General features: G+C 45.6%; 1 protein-coding gene and 1 long non-coding RNA gene across 2 annotated transcripts; both read left to right on the top strand.

Annotated features, from left to right (window-relative positions):
• Positions 1 to 7,407: 7,407 nt before the first annotated feature.
• On the top strand, positions 7,408 to 9,014 carry LOC125523429 (uncharacterized). Its single transcript, XR_007290226.2, has 3 exons — positions 7,408 to 7,507; positions 8,613 to 8,669; positions 8,778 to 9,014. It is a non-coding gene; the product is annotated as an uncharacterized LOC125523429 (long non-coding RNA).
• A 2,605-nt stretch (positions 9,015 to 11,619) lies between these two features.
• Positions 11,620 to 18,861, top strand: LOC125518191 (putative protein phosphatase 2C 37). The gene is made up of 6 exons (XM_087531642.1): positions 11,620 to 12,012; positions 12,099 to 12,410; positions 12,512 to 12,578; positions 12,714 to 12,894; positions 13,179 to 13,297; positions 18,528 to 18,861. The coding sequence occupies exons 1-6, from the start codon at positions 11,620 to 11,622 to the stop codon at positions 18,842 to 18,844; spliced, it is 1,389 nt and encodes a 462-aa protein (XP_087387768.1). The 3' UTR covers positions 18,845 to 18,861.
• Positions 18,862 to 20,784: the final 1,923 nt, after the last annotated feature.

Raw genomic sequence — 20,784 nt, 5'->3', positions numbered from 1 at the left:
GTGATGAGAAGCCATGGCAGGGGAGGATGGAGCAGTGGAGAAGGAGGGTTTGACTAACCACTTTTTTAAATGTAAGGGTACATTTTACTAATCACGATGGTGACACAACCGGGGCTAACTGGTTCGTGAACATGTACGTGTTTTGGTCTCATGACGGCTCACCTCGCTGGGCAAGGCTTAGCCTTGCCAACGGAGGCTAGCCAAATCGGCTCGCTCAAGCAAATCACGAAAAAGCTGTCCGAGGAACCAAACCCTTTGCTTTTTGCTTGTCATGGCAAGGTGAGCGCTTGCCCAGGCTGCAATGTTACTCGCATGGATCTGTTGGAGTGGAGGCGACAGAGCTGTGGCGTCCCCTGGCCTGCTGCTGGCATGCGTTGGCGCCATCGGAGAGGTCCAGATGTGTGGCTTGGTTCAGGGTGGACGACACGGTCCGGTCCGGCGGTCCGGCTCGTGGCCCGCTCGGCTCGGGCCGGCTCGGTCCTGGCCCGCTGAAAAAATCGGCCGGTCCGAGCTTAGCAAACCACCCCGACAAAGCTTCGGTCCGGTCTGGGTTTTAACCGAGCCGACCGAGCGGACCGACGAACACGAGCTGTGGCATGGCAAGAGCATGGCGGGGGCATGTCAGGAAGAGGCAGGGGCATGGCGGGGGCATGCCAAGGGCGTTGCAGGGGCATGGCGGGGGCGTGTCGAGGTCGTGGCGGGCGCGTGGCGAGCGTGTGGCCAGAGCTGCATGGCGGGCGCGTGGTGGGCGCGTCGGCCGTGCGCTGGTCTGCGCCGCCGTCGTTCATCCGCGCGGCTACCGGCCTCCCTGACGCTGGAAAGCATGTCTAGTGGATGCGCCATGCTCGGATATATCATCTGGAAGGTAGAACTTGAAGCGGGAGGCCCTACACCGCCGTTGTACACCGGCCGTCGTGCACCGGCCGTCGTGCCAGATTTGTCATCGCTGTTGCTGCCCGAGCTCTGCCTGGCCGCCGTGCCGTCCACCGTGAGTCACAGAAGTCGCTGGACATCTCCATGACAAGCCCCGCTGCCTCCAGCGCCCTCCCCGCGTCGCCATGCTCCGGCGCGTGCTCTATGATGAACTCCGGCCGGTCCAAACGAGCCACTCGGTCCGGCTCAGGCTTCGTCCCTGCCGGTCCGGTCCCTGGAAACAGGACCGTGACCCTGCTCGGTCCAGTCTGGTCCGGACCGCCGACGCCCGATCCAAGGGACGGCTCGGTCAGGGACCGGACCGGCCCGGACCGTGTCCACCCTGAGGCTTGGTGGTGACTGATGGGTGTGCTAGAGGCGGCAGTGATCTGGCGAGTCCAGAACCGTGGTTTCTTTGTGTGGCCTGCCGAGGGCGCGTGAGCGCGAGCATGACGGTGGTTGTGTGGTGGGTAGCTGGCACGTGGCAGCGGTACGGATCTAGGGGGCCATCACCGACCAGCCGCGGCGGAGCTTCTCGGGGTGCTCTGGGCAGTGATTGGGCGGCACGATTGTTCTGGTTTGGCGACATTGCGACCTGTGTTGCTGGCGTGCGGGAGTGCCTCGTTGAGTTGGCTTCGGCGGGCGGCAAGTATTAGTTTTGTGGTGGTGCACGACGTTTTGCGATATTCATGAATAGAGGGGGCCTACTTTGTCCGCGATGGTGCAAGCCGCTGCGTTGTGATCTGTTGGTGTCGGTCTGAGTCGAGCTCTGTTGTCACTTCTGGGTCGCTGAACAGATTGGCACATAGGCCATGGAAAACTGGGTTAGAACGTTTACAAGTTACAAATGCAACACATATGATTAAGTTGACGTCTTATACAACAGCACCTTCATGAACAATAACTGATAATCCAGGAGTGTAGTGAATCACAACAGTCTTCAAGGGAAATATCACACAAGGGAGCCAAATAATATTTGTAACCTTAGCAATTGAGTTATCAATTTAAGTACACTTGAAAAAAAATACTTGGTCGAGAGAACTTATATAAAAGAGATATAGTGGTTCTGATTGGATTGCAGTGATGTAACGGAATTCAACAGCTGCCATGTACTGCCTCCGTTCCATACTTCACGTCGTGGTTTTTGTTCACGTTTATTTGAAAAAAAACACGACATCAATTATGGCATGAAGGGAGTGAAAAGTAAGTAAAGAGAGCGACCCCTACCTCCCACCTCCTCTCTCCCCCACTTTGCTTCTTCCTCACAACTTTCCCCCCCATTACTCTCCTTCTTCTACCTACCGTTTCTCTCTTTATTACTCCTAGCTAACTACACCACCTCCATTAATGCATCTTCTTTCTATTTTTCCTTCCCCCTCCACTAGTTGAAGTTTTCTTCTCCCAAACTAGCTAGCTAGGTAGATGTAGCATTTAGTGAAGTGACCTATGTACTCTCTAACAAGATCCAGCCTTGTCAAGAAGAGCTTTGTCCACTTTTGATCTCCCTACTACATCATCATCTCCACCACATGGTGTGTGCTCGATCTCGAGATAGGTAATTAAAAATTTATGCTTTTGCAAGAATGGAAATATGCGTATGTGTGTGCGATATGACATAATCGGGCGATATGATGGAAATTGTGTGTGTGTCATGAGTTGACGCCAAATTATGCTTGTGAATTGCCTATGTTTTGCCGAAATGTCGATTTATTTCCGTTTCGGCAAATTCCGGGCAAACTCTAGATCTATATGTCCTATTTTTAGGGAAGGTCATGCCGAATTTTTATATGACTTTGATGCATGCACGCATTTTTATAATCAATTTGTTTATTATTGCCATGCAGACGTTCATGATGGTCACTGGAACAATGGTGGACATGTGGTTGTGGTCGGTGATGCAGGACATGAAAGAAAATAATCTAACAGAGGTTTTATGTCCGTGTCGAAGATGCAAAGGAATAGTTTGGCTCGACCCCTATGAAGATGGTCGTGTCAAAGCGCACCTGCTCATGACTGGTTTCATGATATGATGTTGAGGACGGTGACGGGGCATGCAATGACGACACGGGGCAAGACGAAGAGATGATCGATAATGGCGGCGGGGAAGAGGCCAGACATGGCTGCTGAGAAGGGTCCAGACATGGCGGAGGAGAAGGGGCCGGACATGGCGGCGGAGAAGGGGCCGGACATGGCAGCGCATAGAACGTGGACTCCACGCCGTAGAGTTCGTCAGTACTAAGTTCAATCATGGGGGACCCTCATGTTCAAGCACTGCTTCGCAAGGAGACGAGTACTGAGAGAGCTGCTTCTAGGGAGGAGGCTAAGCTGCAGCAACTGGTGGTAGACTCGAACACTCCATTGTATGATGGTTGCAATCCTAAGGTGACCCGCTTGAGTTTCATACTCCAACTCCTGAAGACGAAGGCTAAAAACAAATGGACCGACACTAGCCTCGATGAGTATGTCAAGTACCCAAAGGATGTTCTTCCCGTGGGGAATCTATGTCCTACTAGTGTTGATGAGGCCAAGAAGATCGTGTGCCCTCTTGATCTACCGCACGTTAGACACCATGCATGCATCAATGGTTGCATAATTTATCGGAAGGAGCAGGCGGAAAAAACAAGTTGTTGGGTGTGCAATGCTTCTCGATACAAGAAGGCCGGAAAGAAATCTCCCCAGAAAGTTGTATGGTACTTACCGATCACTCCCCATCTCCAGCGGTATATCATAGATCCCAAGGAAGCAAAGCTCATGCGTTGGAACGCGGAGAGGAAGAAGCCCAACGATGGAGATGATCCGAAGCTGAGACACGTCAAGGATGGAAGCTAGTGGAGAGCTTTGAACGGCTTCTATCGGTATTTCGAATGTGATGCAAGGAACATCGCGCTCGGCGCGTGTACCGATGGCATGAATCCATTTGGCAACCAGGACACAAACCATAGCACATGGCCTGTGTTTGTATGGATGTACAAGCTCCCCCTGGTTGTGCATGAAGTCGAAGTACATTCACATGAGCATGCTGATTCAAGGGTCGAAACAACCGGGATAGAATATTAATCTTTATCTGGGGCTACTTCAAGAGGAGTTAGAGACGTTATGGAAAACACCGGCCAAGACATGGGACGCTAGCAAAGGCGAGTATTTCTATATGAGATCCGCGTTGATCACGATGATGCACGACTATCTCGGTTACGGATATGTCACAGGCTAGGTGTGCCATGGATATTGCGGATGCACACGGTGCATGGATGATACGACGTCTCAGCAGCTAACGTCAAGGAAAGATGGCGGGTCTAGGAAAGTCATGTTCAGGGGGCATCGAAGATGGCTCGAGAAGGACGACCCGTGGAGAAATCGTGGAGATCTATTCAATGGTGAGGCTGAGAATTGAGGACCTCCAACATAAGCGGAGCGGCGCCGAAATCGATGAGCTGTTGAAAAACTGGGAACAGTGCCCCGCGCCGGGAAAGACGATGAAAAAGGCGCCGGAGCCGATGCTGAAGGTACGAAAGGTGAGGTCTGTTTTCTGGGACTTGGAGTCACTACTAGGGAAAACCCTAGTAGTAGTGCGGGTTTTGAGGCTATCAGCAGCGCAGGTAGCCGCGCTACTACTATGGTGCTACAACTAACTGTTAGTAGTAGTGCCGTCTGTACCCACGCTACTTCAATTGACTATATCAGAAGCTCTTTTCGGGAACGCGCTACTATTAATTAGCTGTAGCGCTTTCCTAACCCCGCGCTACTGTTGTATCTTTCATCATCCCCCCGTTTCAGTTTCAATAAGCTGCAATTTCTAGATACTAGGTACTACTAGATATCAATTTCATAAAGCATTATAGGTACTAGGTAGTACTAGATAACAATTTCATATATAGTCAACATGCATCCTCAAGCAGTACTAGGTAGTCTTACAACCACACATATATAGCAGTTCTAATAGGTATATATAGTCATACAACCACACACACATATGTAGTTCTAGATGATATCGACGACGATCATCATCCTCAAGCCTGGACGGTGGGTGTTCCTGATAGTATTTAGGATGGCCTGTCCAACACGAAGATTCTTGCCAACGAGGAATCTCTTCCACCCAATTGAGTTTAAGTGTGTGCGACCGTCCATGTCCATGCAGTAAGTACATGTGATGACGGAGCCCCTTGCGGTAAGGCGTAGTACAGCTAAGCCTTCTTCATCAGGCTCGATACCACAACTCACAGATAGGCTCTTTGGCAATTTCTGAAAAAGAAAAAAATATCAATTAATAAATAGCCTCGCACATACTCTTGCAAATATATTTCTATTAAGTATAGATTTCTACACTATCATAAGACATAGGACTACGAATTTGTACTAAGCATGAATTCTACTAATAAGTATATATGGATTATCTATACTATTAATAGTTCCTTGGATTCTACACTAATAAGCATGTGATCGGACTCTACACTAAAGCATATCATCGACCAGATTCCACACACCATATCATTGGACTCTACACTAAGCATATCATCGGATAATTTGCATTTGCAAGTATGACAATAAAGCATGTATATATCATCAAATTACTACAGTTAATATAACATGCCATATCATGCCGATCGACCATGGTACTTGTTAGGCGGGTCACAAAAGGCACCCCGACAAAGTCATCACATGGCGGAATTATGTCCCATACGTTGCACACCTCCTCCTCGCCCAGCCTCATTCTTTGAACTACGATGGCTTCATGAAGTGGGTCCTCATCATCTTCATCGAGTGAGTCCTCATCATCTTCATCATCTTCCACCAGGTTTATATAAATGACAACCAGCTTGGGTCTTTCTGCTCTGAAGAAGAAGCTGATCAACTCACCACCACTGAGACGCATGCGCGCGAGGAAACGGGCCCATCCATCTCCTCCAATCTATGACATATTGCATCCTTTCTCGACTTCCATAGGGTAGGGCCCCCCAGGATGCTTAAAGATCATAGTGTCTCCTGTCAGCTTGTTGAATTTCAACCTCACATTGCATGGGACAATCTGTGTGAAAAAAGAAAAATGACACAATGGAGGAATGCCAGCACTAAAAACAAAATAGTTGTTGCATTTCATATAATTGCTTACCACCGCATGACGAAAACTCGGCTAGAAGTAGATGCCGAACAACTTGCCAGTTGCAAGGCTGTTGGTGCACCTTGACTTGCACAGTCGTCATGGTGGTGGTGGTGGCACCATTTTCCTAAAGCAATATGAGCAAAGGATTAACGACCGACTTTACAGGAAAGAAAAACAGTAGCATGTGAATTTTTTGGTTCTTCTTCAGTTATATTTTCATAGTGGAACCCGATCCCAAAAAGTAAACAACAAGCTCTCAATTAACTTACTAACACCTCCTATAATAGAACCAACAGCTAGCAGGCAAATGCCAAATCAGCCAACAAGACTCACATCCAACAAGTTCTCAATTAGCTTACCAAAACCTTCTAGAATAGAACCAACAGCTAGCAAGCAAATGCCAAATCTTGTCTATATATCACCGATATCTCTAGATGAAGATGGGCTGGTGCAAGCATCTCGGAGTTGGAACATTCGCTTTGATGAGATGATCAAAGCGTTTGGGTTTATGCAGACTTATGGAGAAGCCTGCGTTTACAAGAAAGTGAGTGGGAGCTCTGTAGCATTTCTCATATTATGGAGAAGCCTGCGTTTACAAGAAAGTGAGTGGGAACTTCCGACGATGGCACGAAACCCTCCGCTCCCAGGTTTGGGAAATACCTTCCTGCTCCCTGTCTATCGATCCATCTGGCTCGCCTCCTCGCCTTCTCTCCTCACACCCCCCGGGTCGACGGTCAGCACCACGGAGGCCAGGCAGCGAACAATTGGTAGCCTCCACCCCACAACCAGGTGCCCCTATCTTCCCTGGAGTGCCCTGAATCCTCACCCGCTTCAAGGAGGCTCAAGTGTCACCACCCCTATTGCTCCTCCCTGTACTTGCTGAAATTCGTTGCTGATGTTCCAGAGTCGATCAAGGCACTTCTCGAAACATACTTAAAGGAAATATTAGTCCTTCTATCATCTAGGAAACACAGGTCGCTGATTTTGGTATTAACTTTATTACTCAAACTGTAACTGGCAAAATGGTTACTAAGTTTATATCTTTTAGTCAGGCTTTTATTAACAGTTGTAACAACTTGCCCAATTTCTGCTGAATGTATTGTTGGATATAATAATTCAAGAAAATAATTATTCGTTGCCAAAAGTAAGGGTGGTCCTGCATTAAATTTGTCTTGTTCATCATCCTCAGTTTTTTGGATTTTCTTTATTAACTACATCTCTTGATCTTATAAGTACTTACATCATAGGGTGATACTGATACAAAGATTGAGACACTGAAAAAATGTATTGTTATAAGGGACTTATTGAGCAAGGAGAGACACAAGCAAGCTTTTTTTAAGAGCCGTATAAGTTATCTTCTCGACCATGGCCCCACGACGTTGCCTTTTACTGATGGAACAACTCTGGTTATTTTTGCAAGGCGTGGTGAAGTGATGAGGAAATATAATAATGTATGATTTGTTGTGATGACCATAAAAATAAAGATACCTGAGACAGGTATGTTCCGTTTGCTGTAGCAATTATTGAATATTTGCATTTGTAAATTGTATGTCTGCTAGAATTGTGCATAACTTGTTAGTTGTTACATGATATTAAAGGTTAGGGATGGTGAAACTATGATTGTTCGCTTAATTGATAACTATGCATCATAAAAGGGCACCAGGATGCATCCTTGCCAACATTTTGAGTGAGATTATAATACCTGTAGGTTCCCTATGTTGCTTTTGTTGCGCTACTGCACATCATTCAGTGTGCTAACAGAAGCAAATATATATGAATCTTGGGATTAAGAATTCATCGATATCTGTATGATAAGGTTATTTAGAACAATTCCTTGAGTAATGTTACTCACCGGGAGTTCCTGCAGATTTTGCTTCACCATGCATAGTTAAAATTTGCCTATTCACAAACCTTCAGCTGCCGTAGATGATGCATGGGCACTGGAGTAAATATGTTAACTATAAACTAAACTGTTGATTCACTAACTACTTTTTTCCAACTATCTTCAGCAAGGATAAACTAAATATGATTCTTTCTTGAGTTTTTTAGGCAATGCTTAATCCAGAATCCATAATAGATCAATTGTTAAGGTTATACTGAACCACAAATTTATTACTGGGTAGTACTATTGTCTATTAATTAATTTTTTAAGTAAATTAATGCCCTCCTCTTACTAGACATTTACAAAACATTAGGCTCTTCAGAAGCTTCTTACTAAAAATGAAGGCCCTTCTGAATCTATTGCATGTATATGCTCACGTCATGTGCATGTTTTTCTTCCTCTATTTTTCAAATGCTTCAGAATCATTTGCGGAAGTACTGTAGCCTGTAGACATGTAGGCGTTGAACTCATCAACTAAACGCTAATGCAAGCAGAGTTGTAAGGAAGATATATAGGTTTTGATCTGCTGAGAGGTCATGCAATGCTTCCCTATAATCCCATTTAAGTTCAGATTTACCTCCGAAACATTGCATGGATTTTTGCACATGAAAGCTACATCCTCTGTACCAAAATGCAAGACTTTTTTTTTGTTTTGCATAGGGCATAAAAACGTCTTACATTTTGTTACAGAGTGTACTTTATTTCTTTAACTTCTTACAGTTCAATTATAGGTAAGATATGTGCCATGCTTAATGAAGAAGCATGACAGTTTCATGGGTGAGTTTTTGTTTTCCAACCATAGACACTTTTCTTCTTGAGATAACTAGACACTCCTAGCTTGTGTAAGGAATGACTTTACCTGATACGTTGTGCACATCTTTGCAGGGTCTGTTGCAAGACATAGGAAAAGAATTTAAGTCAATGTCAATCTAAGATGACGTCAGAAACCAAAGATGAAGCATTTACATATATAACTTTGACTTTCTGAAATATAAGAATAATCATCCATGTTTTTCTTTTAGTTTGGAAATTAGTACGATGATCATTGATTAGGGATGCATACATGCATGTAATTTCAGCTTTGGAAGTTAGATTCAACAATTATGTGACATGTCTTGCAGTGTGTACTACGCCACTTAAGAAGAGCATAGATTTCATCCGGTGCCTTTAGCAGGGTTAATCTGTATATCAATGTTTCGCCAATTCATGAATTTATAACTCTTGTGGCCTACATATTTTTATTCAGGTTACCGCTATTAACTGTTAGATGTGTTCTATTATTATGTCAAGTTATTTTTTGACCTTTTCATTTGGAAGTAGCCATAAGCTACAAACTGAAATGGAAATAACATGCCCTACCTTAGTATTTTTCTCTGTGTGTTGTTAGTTGCTACTTACCAGACTACCAACGCTTCAAAACAAAATAAAAAAATTACGTGAAAAAACTTTTTCAGACTATTTTATCCTTTTAATATATTATTTTCATCTATGTTGCTTTTGTCTCTTTATATTTACACAAGTTCCTACCATTCTATAGTCAAAATAGACGGGCGCAGCAACGCGCGCCATCATGGTCTAGTTAAAGGTAGGAGAAGGAAACAAAATATAAGCTTGTCTTTGATCTGTCATATAAATGACATCAGATCAACAAGCACTATAGTCCATGATTTTTTCACGTGACAATATATTGCCTACCGGTTTTTCCATGCCACAGGAGTTGTCCCTGACCGTCTTCGTAGTCTCTTCCTCTCAGGTAATAGCACATGTTGTCGTGTTGTGAGTAGATCATCGATGGGATGCGGATCAAGCTATCTGATTTAGTTGGATCGGCAACCAAGCCGAAAAGCAAGATGAAGGGATATTCGCCTACTATATGCTCAGAGGAGGTTGAGCCCTCACCCCTCAGAGTAGGTTGAGGAGTCGTGCCTCACCGGCGGCGCCTCCAACCAGATCCTCCTCGAGTCCGTGTAATCCAAGAAGAGCGTCCACGTCATCTATGGGTGGACATGGAGGGAAACATTGGTGCATCTCAGGAGCGAGGGAAGGGAGTGTCAGCGGCGGCGAAGAGAGGAAATCGGGTGAGAAAACCTAGCCAGCCGAGAGAGAGAGAGAGAGGGAGAGAGAGAGAGAGAGAGAGAGAGAGAGTACATTCGGAAACAAAAGATGCAGTGTTGGTTAGTAGAGATGCGTACGGATACGGGGGTGATTTATTTGGATGGCCCACCCGTGCGTTGATTGACCTGCCCATGCATGTTTCCTAGGTTTTTGGTATGTGATCTTTTGTAATGGAACAAACATGTGTTTTGGTAGGTGTCTCACATGACATACCATATAGTAGATTTGGTGCGTGATTTTTTTTTCTAGGCAAAGGGGGATGTACAAGTGCAGGGAAGCAACAACATATGGTAAGTGCGATCCTAAAAGTACGTGATTTTTTACTCCTTTTGCAATGATTTTTAAAGAGATAAAAGCCAGTGGTACGGGGGTGGTGGAACGTGGGAGGAAATAAAACCGAACGAAAATAAAACCAGAGTACCAGGCTACTAACTGCTCCATTAGGAGTAGACATTAAGAGTAGAGATGTGGTACGACAAATAGAAAATTAGGTTTTATTTGGTAAGCACTTGCCTCAACAAAGATAATATTATTTTATTTGCCAAATCAATAAGATATGCAGTACTTGAGGTCGTTTTTAAGGAAACCATTAATTACCTATGTTAGTACTCCATCCTTTACTGAATATAAGTCTTTTTAGATATTCCAAGACGAAGTACATACGAAGCAAAATGAGTGAATCTACACTCTAAAATATGGCTATATACATATGTACTCCTTATTATTGAAATCTCTAGAAAGACTTATATTTAGTAACAGAGGGTACTAACTTATCATCATGTATTAATTGATTCCTTATTTGCACTATCAGATAGAAATACATATCTTATAGTAATTTGTATCATTTATTGCAATTATGATTTACTAGTAACTTATCATGATGCTCTGATTGCAAATCATTTCCTTCCTAATTTGTACGAATATTATTCATATCATTAATTACTTTTTTTATATACTTCCTCTGTTCCTAAATATTAGTCTTTTTAAAGATTTCAATATGAATTATATACGGACCAAAATAAGTGAATCTTCACCCTAAGATATGTCTATATACATTTGTATGTAGTTCTTATTGAAATTTCTAAGAGACATATTTAGGAACGGATGTATATATACATATTTCAAAGTGTAGATTCACTCATTTTGTTTTGTATGTAGTCATTTGTTGAAATATCTAGATTGACATATATTTAGGAACGGAGGGAGTACATGGTAGCAAATAAAAGCGAGTGAGATAAAGGAAGGACAAATCACTGCCGATCAAACCCAATGTGTTTTTATTCCCGAAAAGAATGTTTGTATGGAATCCTCCGTATATTTCTAGTACAGTACATGCAATAATGAACAAGAAACTAATTAAGGATAATAAATTCGGAATAGAAGATATGGCCATTTTCCATCAATGAACAAATAGAGGTGAAAATGGGGAAGCAGTAATGCAGCAAGCACTAATTTGCATCCAAAAGCGACACGAGTACAAGTAATCTCCTTCGTGTTTGAGCGAGAGGTTTCTGCGCTCTATTCCCCCTTCCTCCTCCTACTCTTCTGCTCCTCGCCTTCAATCGTCCGTTTCTGTGTAGCTCTACCCCTCACTCTTGCTAGCCTAGCCAAAATGAAGATGCTCTGCTGCTTCGGGATCCGCGCAGGACCTGCTCAGCCTGTTCCTTGGAAGGATCAATCCGTCGTGATGGCCAGCGTCGGCGTGAACAACGTCCGCGCGGCCGGCGAGGGCGGAGTCGACCCACCTAAGGGCTACGAGGAATGCCACCTGCCGGCGTGCCGCCTGCGCGGGAGCCCTCGCCTCGCACCCATCGCTAAGGAAGCGGAGGGCTCCGGTACGGCAGAGCGACCGGCGTGGCGCGGGGCGTACGGTGCGGCGGGGAAGCCGCGGGAGCACGGGGTGACCATGCAGGACACCGTGTCGATGCGCCCGTCCTTCTGCACTTGGGTCGACGGCTCGCGCATGCACTTCTTCGCCGTCTTCGACGGCCACGGCGGCCCCGTGGTAACCTAGCTGCACCCCTCTACGAACGTGGCCACACTCCAGCTCAACACCGACTTGTCTGTACACTAATTTCCGTGGTGGTGCAGGTGTCGGTGGTACTGAGGGACCACATGCACGCGATCCTGGTGGACGAGATGAGCCGCGCGGCCGCAGCCTACCGGAAGAAGCAGCAGCAAGACGAAGAGGCGGAGCTGTGCGCGTGGAAGGGCGCGCTGAGAAGGAGCTTCGCGCGGGCGGACGAGCTGGCGGCGTCGGGGGTGCCGGCGGGCAGCATCATGGGGTCCACGGCGGTGGTGGCGCTCGTGGTCCGCGGCCGCATCCTCGTGGCCAACTGCGGCGACTCCCGCGCCGTGCTCTGCCGCGCTGGCCGCGCCGTCCCGCTCTCCCATGACCACAAGGTGAGCACGCTGCTGGCGTCATGTATGAGCTTGATATATTGTGTTTCTTTCCTCGTCCAATATTTGCTGGGGATTAATGTTAGCTTGATGTGCGGATGCAGCTGGCACGGCCGGACGAGCTGGCGGCGCCCGGCGTGCAGGGGATCCTTACCAGGTCGCGAGCTTTAGGTATGCATAGCGATAACCTTCTTTTAAAATAGTCAAGGTCTTTTTTTTGCGAGGTTAAAATAGTTAATGTCAAGAAACTGGAGTAAAAAATAACAACAACTATCGTTCATGCATGTATGGAAAATGTGTTCCCAGCTCTACATGCGTCGTGTTATGTCACAAGCAAACAAGGCTCCTTCCTGGCTTTGTCAGCTACTGCCTACTGCTCAATGCCTCTGTTGGCATTGGCCGTTAATTCGTTCTTACAAAATATTTTTTTGCAACTATCTTCTTATGAGAAAGAAAGAAAAGCCAACTATATATATAAAATAAAGTGGTAATTTGTCAAGTAATTTAGTTTAATAAATATAAATGTGTCGTTTTGCTCCCATGCATTATTAGTGCTGGATTTGTTAAGTCCTTTTTTCGTGAATACGTTCTATGCGTGTATCTTTGCATTGATAGAATGGGGGAAAAAAATTAGATAGTGCAATCGTTAGGTCATGTACACACAAAGGCATGGTTGAGGATGCAAAGTGAGCATTAGGAGCGTGTGCTTAGACCTAGGTGTTGCTAAAGTGCAGGTTACATGCAATATCCTGTCTCGCACTTTGGCACCAGTGGCAGCCCAACGACGCGCTTCGTCAACGATGACAGTGATAAGTCTGGTGCTACAACGTTTCCTTGTCTTGTGAGCATAGAACATGGAGAGGCTCGTGCTGCAAATGACGGGAGGCAAGGTGATCAATAGTCTAGCATCTGTTATGGTAAGCAAACCAGACGAAGAATGTAACGTTGAGAGGTGCCCAGTTGCGCCAGATCAAACGCCACAAGGGGGCTAAGGTTGATCCAAGGAAAATCGCCTTGTAGCAGGATTTTGCCAAGTATTGCCCATTCTCGGACAAGCACCAGAAAATTGAGTCTCGTGCCACAGTGAGGGTGACCTGCTGGATGCGCCTCCACAAGTTGACATACCCATCCATGGTGATGGGGACGCCATGGATATACCCAATCAAGGTGAATTGATCAAGGGCTTCGCAAACCAGCTGCGAGCGGTGACGCCTATGGGAAACAAGAGTTGTAATTGACGACACGATCTCCGGGAATCCAAAAGTGGCAGGAGCGGACATCTTCCAAGGTCTAGATTGTTTATGCGCATAAGAAGTCTCGCACCTCGAGCTCACACAGCAGAGGCAGATGGTGCCAGGGTCAGGAAGTGTCCTTTGCTTGAAGCCACAACCAGCGCGCATGCACATGGAGATGCCCGTGCGCTGCAAGTCTCGGACGCTGAGGCTACCAAACTCAAGCTGCCGGTAGATCTTTGCCGGGCTGACAAGGCAACAACCCACCTTGCATTCTTAAACATTGATAGAGGAAGTCACGAATCACTCTAGTGATCTTCTTGAGGATCGGTGGGGAGATAGCCATCGCCATTAGGATGTATGTGGACATCACGGTGAGGACATGGCAGATGAGGGTCTGCCTCTAGCCGCGCAGATGGGTCTATCCACCAAGGGCATAAGGGTTGCAGAAGAAACTTTTCGCATGGACAAGGGAAGCCCAAACAATTGACTGGGGAAGGCCATCATCGAGCAGGACAGGGAGGAACCGATCTCATCAGACGCCTGCTGGGAGCAGCAAATGGGCGTTGCTGAGCATTTCGAGAAATTGGTGCACAAGGTAGAAGCTTTTCCGAACATCTACAGAACTGCAGGGACGACAGAAAATGACAACGTCATCGGGGAAGAACAAGACACTCGATGCTGCATGGCATGCTGTGAGGCACTTAAGCATGCCAGAGCTAATCTCATGCTATAATAGGGAATTGAGGGTGTCGATGAAAATTACGAACAACATGGGTGAGAGGACCCCCTTGGCGTCATCCGCGAGCACGGGAGAAAGGTGGACCTAGTTGTCCGTTCACCAGGGCCCAGGTGGAAGCGGTGGAGACAATAATTGAGATCCATTAACACCAATGGTTTCCAAATCTAAGGTGCCGCGGGGTCTCTAGGAGGAAGGTTCCACTCCACTTGGTCCATCTATTTCCTATGGGCTGTTGTTGTCGATCTGAATTCGAACCCTACAAATTCCACCCTACCTTCCACGGAGTTGGGTAACGCTACTTTGCAGTGCAGCGCCACCAATTTGGACCCCAAAGAAACACTTGCTCTTTTTGTGGTGTGCCCTCCCCCTGCCCACATGGATCCCCTAGCTGATCAGATTGCTACGGATATGGCTCTCGAGGAACCCCCATTGGCTGGCATGGTGGGCCATGCCATAGAACCCATATCTGCTCTGATCGCTGCCACCCAGCCGCCCTGGTGCAATGATACGTGTGCCGAGCTGCATCAATCTATAAAAGATATGGTGGTAGTTTAGTGGTTGGATATGAATTGTGTGTATGTAACTACACGAGACGTCTGCAGAGCTGCATTAATCTACAATGAGGTCAACTATTTGTGAGAGGTTGGAAGCCGCAAAATTTTGAAGTATGAATATGTAGTAACATCTCATCAAATAGCCAATGCAATACACCAATTACTTTTTTTCGGGGTGTAGTGGAAAGGTAATGATAAACATATGGGGACAGTTTCCCATAAAAAATTATCTACATGTCTAGTTAGACAAGATGAAAACAGAGGGGTTCATAGACGAACATGGAAGTATTGTACATAGTTTTTTTCCTTACTCACAATTAGTGACCAAAGACTGGTGAAAGGTTAGTCATCATGTGTGTTTAGTATCTAATACAAGATAAAAATTGAAGGGGCGTCATATGCAAAAGTAAACAGAGTACAAGTCTACATAACATACTATATCCAACATATATTATCGTTGCAGTTTCCATCATTGACCTCATAGGACCCCGGTCGACTAACGCTGCTATCAGTAGACACATATCATTAGAGATATAATGGCCCTCTCTATGATTGAAAGATAGTTATATCTAGGTAGCATGATTAAAGGGTTACAAGATGCATAAGAGATAAGGACAGATGTCAATTTTGGAAGTATCCTATGGCGGTGAAGAAGGGACACCAAAAAGAGATCGAGCTTCTCGTGAACATGTGCAAATTATCTTTCATGTGATTCTAATCCACACCCTATAAGGCATCTGTCATCGTCAAGATTACTACTTCATGGTCACCTAAGTAGACTATGTTACGAAGGCAAAGGACAAGGAGCGAATTTTTTTACATCTCCACATGGGTCTTCTATCAATCATGTTGTGTTGAGCTTAGTTCTTTATGCTACCATGTAATCTCCTTTCCACACTTTATGTCCACTCTATCTGGTTACACGAGTTGTTACCTCTATAAATTTGTACCATCATGTGCATTTGTTTGATCAAGAGAATCGAAGGGAATGAAGTTCTACATATATCTTAATAAACCTATATGCATGTGAGGTGGCAATTTACATTGAAGCATACCGACCTTTATCAAACCCGAGGCCAAGTTACATTTGTGCTACACATTATCCTATGTCATAGGTGGTGTATTTTGTACTATGCCTGGTTAATATTTAAGCTCGCGGGATTTTTTTTGTGTTTATGTGGAAAGTGTATCTACTTTCAAATGAAAGTCGAGACCTAACCAACACATGTACGGTTCCCATTCAATGAGTATGACACCTATTTAATGCATGCTACTAACTAGTTCACCCAGAACCTTAATCTAACTACGAGTGGAAACATATTTTCGAACGCTCAACCCGCATATAGGCTCTTCTATACTCGATGGGGGATTGACATAGGCCACAACTATTTTTATTAGCACTCTGTTGTCTAGGTGTTGAATTCAATTTTTTTTATAGATACGACATTGAACCGCATGCACCTCATAACTTTGCCGAAAAGCTTAAGCTTACAAAGAAGGGTTGCCACTATATTTCAACATCCTCTTACTTGCATCTTTAAGAGGCACACAATGAATTGGGTCAACAATAAACTTTACCTTAGCATTAAATTTAAAAGGAAGCATATGATTGAGTAGTAATCTCATATTTTAATTATTTTGGTAAATTTAAAATGAGGGTGAAATGCTACTAGTTCCCGCAAAGAAAAAAATGATGAGAGTTTGTTTTGATCATGGACTAGAGGGAGGGATGAAAACTGTCGAAGAACGCCGTGACCCTTGGGAATGTCCATATGGTGAAATGGGTGTAGAAAGAAAGGTCACCTCGTGTCATATATGTAACTAACAAAATATACAGGTTATAGTTCCTACAAGTTCAAAAGGTTATCATAGGACAAAACTACATGACAATTTTTTATCTTGTATAAAAAAGCATTCGTTCGTGAGTCTATTATGGAAATTTTATTTTAAATAATCTACGGAAAGGCACTAGCTTTTCTAGTTGCCAAATGGATTTTATGATTGCTTATCCTATCATTCTATTTTATCACATTATTCGAAAGCTCATAAGTACATAATTGTCGATTTTGATGGTTGCAAATTTATATGTTTTGAATTTGGAAATCACAGAAAGTAAGGTTATCACATATCATTGACGTACTTTGTGCTTGGTTGTCCTTCTGAATTTGGTTTATTCCTTCATTTTTGTTGATTTCCATTGTCATACAAGGTTGATATATTTGTCTTCGACCTTAGGTTTCTTACTGATAGTTGAACCTTATCACATGTTGACCTGCTTACCATGACGAGTCACCCTCCTAGTGGTGGCTCTGCTATCAAAACCTTAGATAGCTGCCACCTGCTCCCTCTATCCACGTCTTTTGAGGGTGCTGCATGCAGACCAAATTAGTCTGGTTGATCGTGAGGGGGTCGTGGGGCTTTCTCCATGATGGACCTATAGTAGAGTTGCGCTTGGAGGGAGATTGTTTCCTATGTCGCAATGGCGACAGGCTGTGTCACCCCTGCACCTAGTCGGTGCACTATGTGCATGGATCTGATGTGATCAACCATGCATGCGCTGTCCTAGCCGGGTAGATTTGGCCGTAGGCTACGGTAATATGGCTGCGGCTGTCGGAATGTGTGGTGGAATAGATGAGATGGCATTTGTCTGTTCCAGTGATTGCTCTTTTAGTCGGCTAGTTCGGTGTGAGCAGGCCGGTAATGAGGTGGATGACGTAAGTTACGGTCAACATCTAGGTTCTATTCCCACCAGGTGAAATCCCATTATTTAGCTTTCTTGCTTGTTCTGGAAGCATTACCATCCGCACATCATTTCTTCGTAGAGTGTGTTATTGGTTTTATTGTATGGCTGTTTACTAGAAGCACCCTGTAGAAGTTGCAGATGCGGCAACTCACCACAGTTTGTATCACTTGATGAATGGCTGTATTTTTGGTATTTGCAGCCTACTATCTAGTTATGTAATTCAGTGTGCTTTTGCACCTCGTTAGTTAATAGTTACTAATTCTTCCTTTTCTACAGTAAGTAGCTAATAGACATCAACAAATTTGATGGATGTTAAAAAAAATAGTAACTGTTCAACAGTATGTTAGCTACCATTGTAGCTCCATTTTTGGCATGTTTTTTTTAGACAACTAGCTTGTAGCAATAGTTTATTTGCATGAACCTAGAAAAGTGATTGATGTTGACCACTTATTATTTGAATAGATGCATATTTAATATACATTTTTTACTTTTTGTGTGTCATTAAACTAATTAGAATTAGTGAATATATTATTTATAAAGCCCGAGTGTTTTGCGACAATACTTATAAAAATATTGTTTCCATTGGTAAACTGTGAATTTGTATTTTTTAATAACCTTACCTTTATGAACGATGTTCTTATGTACTGTATCACTATCATTCATGTCATATTGAGAGTTCATACTCCCTACAAAACACAAATGACTGTTCATTTGGAAATTGTTATTTGGCTTATATATATATTCCAGTTCATCTTTTTTGAAAAGTTCGTTCATTTCTATAACAAGTTTTATTTTCTTAGTATATAGGTGTTCTGATTCTTCAGTTACTGAATCTAATTTGAATTCGAACTATGTTCGCAGGGCACACATTCCTCAATCCTCAAATGACATGTGAGCCTGATATTACCATAACTGCAAGGTCGGACGACGATGACTGCCTGATCCTCGCGAGCAACGGGCTGTGGGATGTGATCTCAAACCAGAAGGCATGCAACGTCACTAAGAAGTGCCTGGAAGACAAGAGCAAGGGCGCGAATGCATCAGTAGGAAAGGAGGAAGAGGTTCGGTGTGTCTGTGCTGCTATCCGCCTAACAAATCTTGCCATCAACGAGCATAGCCTCGATGACATCAGTGTGGTCGTGCTTGATCTGAAGGTGAGGTGTTAGCTAGGTTGATCAGGTTAAATCAGATCGTCATCATCTCCTTTGCAGCTTAGACTTGATAGGTAGGTTAGCTCTCTTCATTCTTAGCAAAGTAAAAGCTCGGAGATATTGTCTTCGTTCATTGGATTCTTAGTTCCCTAGATAGTTCTTCTAAAGTTGGTTGGTTTTATGTTCGGTGAAAAAAGTCTGCAGCACAACTAGTAATATGGGTGGATGAAACATTGCCATGGATACAAAAAAAGTGAGAATGTGTGAAACGAAAAGAGATTTATAGATGAACGCATGTATGATCGATAATGTACAAAATATGATGCTCACATTTATGTTTGTTGCTTACCGTTCCCATTAAATTTCTTGTGGTGGCTTGGTGATTTGCACTGCGAACTATTGTTAGGGCAAGCCACGTGATGGGTGCCATTGCTCTTGCAAATTTGGCGTTTGCCTCTGGTTGAAACTTGAGGGATGCAAGGCAGGAAATTGCGAAGCTGCAATTAAGGGCAGCCAAAAACCAACGCTTTCCAAGAGCAACTGATATGTTTGGAGGAGACTCGGGTAGGTGGTGTGCAGATGCAAAGATAAACAAGACGGCAGCGCGAGGACCGTCAGTGGATAAGAGTGGGAAGAAGGGGGTTAAGGTCTTTAATGATCACTTACATGGATGCAAGAATTCGAAACTAGGATTTGGAAGGAATCAACACTAGTGATGAGAAGCCATGGCAGGGGAGGATGGAGCAGTGGAGAAGGAGGGTTTGACTAACCACTTTTTTAAATGTAAGGGTACATTTTACTAATCACGATGGTGACACAACCGGGGCTAACTGGTTCGTGAACATGTACGTGTTTTGGTCTCATGACGGCTCACCTCGCTGGGCAAGGCTTAGCCTTGCCAACGGAGGCTAGCCAAATCGGCTCGCTCAAGCAAATCACGAAAAAGCTGTCCGAGGAACCAAACCCTTTGCTTTTTGCTTGTCATGGCAAGGTGAGCGCTTGCCCAGGCTGCAATGTTACTCGCATGGATCTGTTGGAGTGGAGGCGACAGAGCTGTGGCGTCCCCTGGCCTGCTGCTGGCATGCGTTGGCGCCATCGGAGAGGTCCAGATGTGTGGCTTGGTTCAGGGTGGACGACACGGTCCGGTCCGGCGGTCCGGCTCGTGGCCCGCTCGGCTCGGGCCGGCTCGGTCCTGGCCCGCTGAAAAAATCGGCCGGTCCGAGCTTAGCAAACCACCCCGACAAAGCTTCGGTCCGGTCTGGGTTTTAACCGAGCCGACCGAGCGGACCGACGAACACGAGCTGTGGCATGGCAAGAGCATGGCGGGGGCATGTCAGGACGAGGCAGGGGCATGGCGGGGGCATGCCAAGGGCGTTGCAGGGGCGTGGCGGGGGCGTGTCAAGGTCGTGGCGGGCGCGTGGCGAGCGTGTGGCCAGAGCTGCATGGCGGGCGCGTGGTGGGCGCGTCGGCCGTGCGCTGGTCTGCGCCGCCGTCGTTCATCCGCGCGGCTACCGGCCTCCCTGACGCTGGAAAGCATGTCTAGTGGATGCGCCATGCTCGGATATATCATCTGGAAGGTAGAACTTGAAGCGGGAGGCCCTACACCGCCGTTGTACACCGGCCGTCGTGCACCGGCCGTCGTGCCAGATTTGTCGTCGCTGTTGCTGCCCGAGCTCTGCCTGGCCGCCGTGGCGTCCACCGTGAGTCACAGAAGTCGCTGGACATCTCCATGACAAGCCCCGCTGCCTCCAGCGCCCTCCCCGCGTCGCCATGCTCCGGCGCGTGCTCTATGATGAACTCCGGCCGGTCCAAACAAGCCACTCGGTCCGGCTCAGGCTTCGTCCCTGCCGGTCCGGTCCCTGGAAACAGGACCGTGACCCTGCTCGGTCCAGTCTGGTCCGGACCGCCGACGGCCGGTCCAAAGGACGGCTCGGTCAGGGACCGGACCGGCCCGG

The sequence above is a fragment of the Triticum urartu genome, chromosome 7A, assembly GCF_056163025.1.
Source record: "Triticum urartu cultivar PI428250 chromosome 7A, HENAU_Tu73, whole genome shotgun sequence".
Lineage (NCBI taxonomy): Eukaryota > Viridiplantae > Streptophyta > Magnoliopsida > Poales > Poaceae > Triticum > Triticum urartu.
The sequence above is the reverse complement of the archived record's forward strand: the minus strand, read 5'-3'. Positions and strand labels throughout refer to the sequence as shown.

What these genes read in the sequence shown, in the direction of transcription:
- LOC125518191 (XM_087531642.1), top strand. Translation starts at nt 11,620, where the DNA reads ATGAAGATGCTCTGCTGCTTCGGGATCCGCGCAGGACCTGCTCAGCCT. An exon ending in TACCAGGTCGCGAGCTTTAG is followed by an intron (nt 12,579 to 12,713) that starts GTATGCATAGCG and finishes ATGTGTTCCCAG; the next exon opens with CTCTACATGCGTCGTGTTAT. An exon ending in TATATATATAAAATAAAGTG is followed by an intron (nt 12,895 to 13,178) that starts GTAATTTGTCAA and finishes CTTTGGCACCAG; the next exon opens with TGGCAGCCCAACGACGCGCT.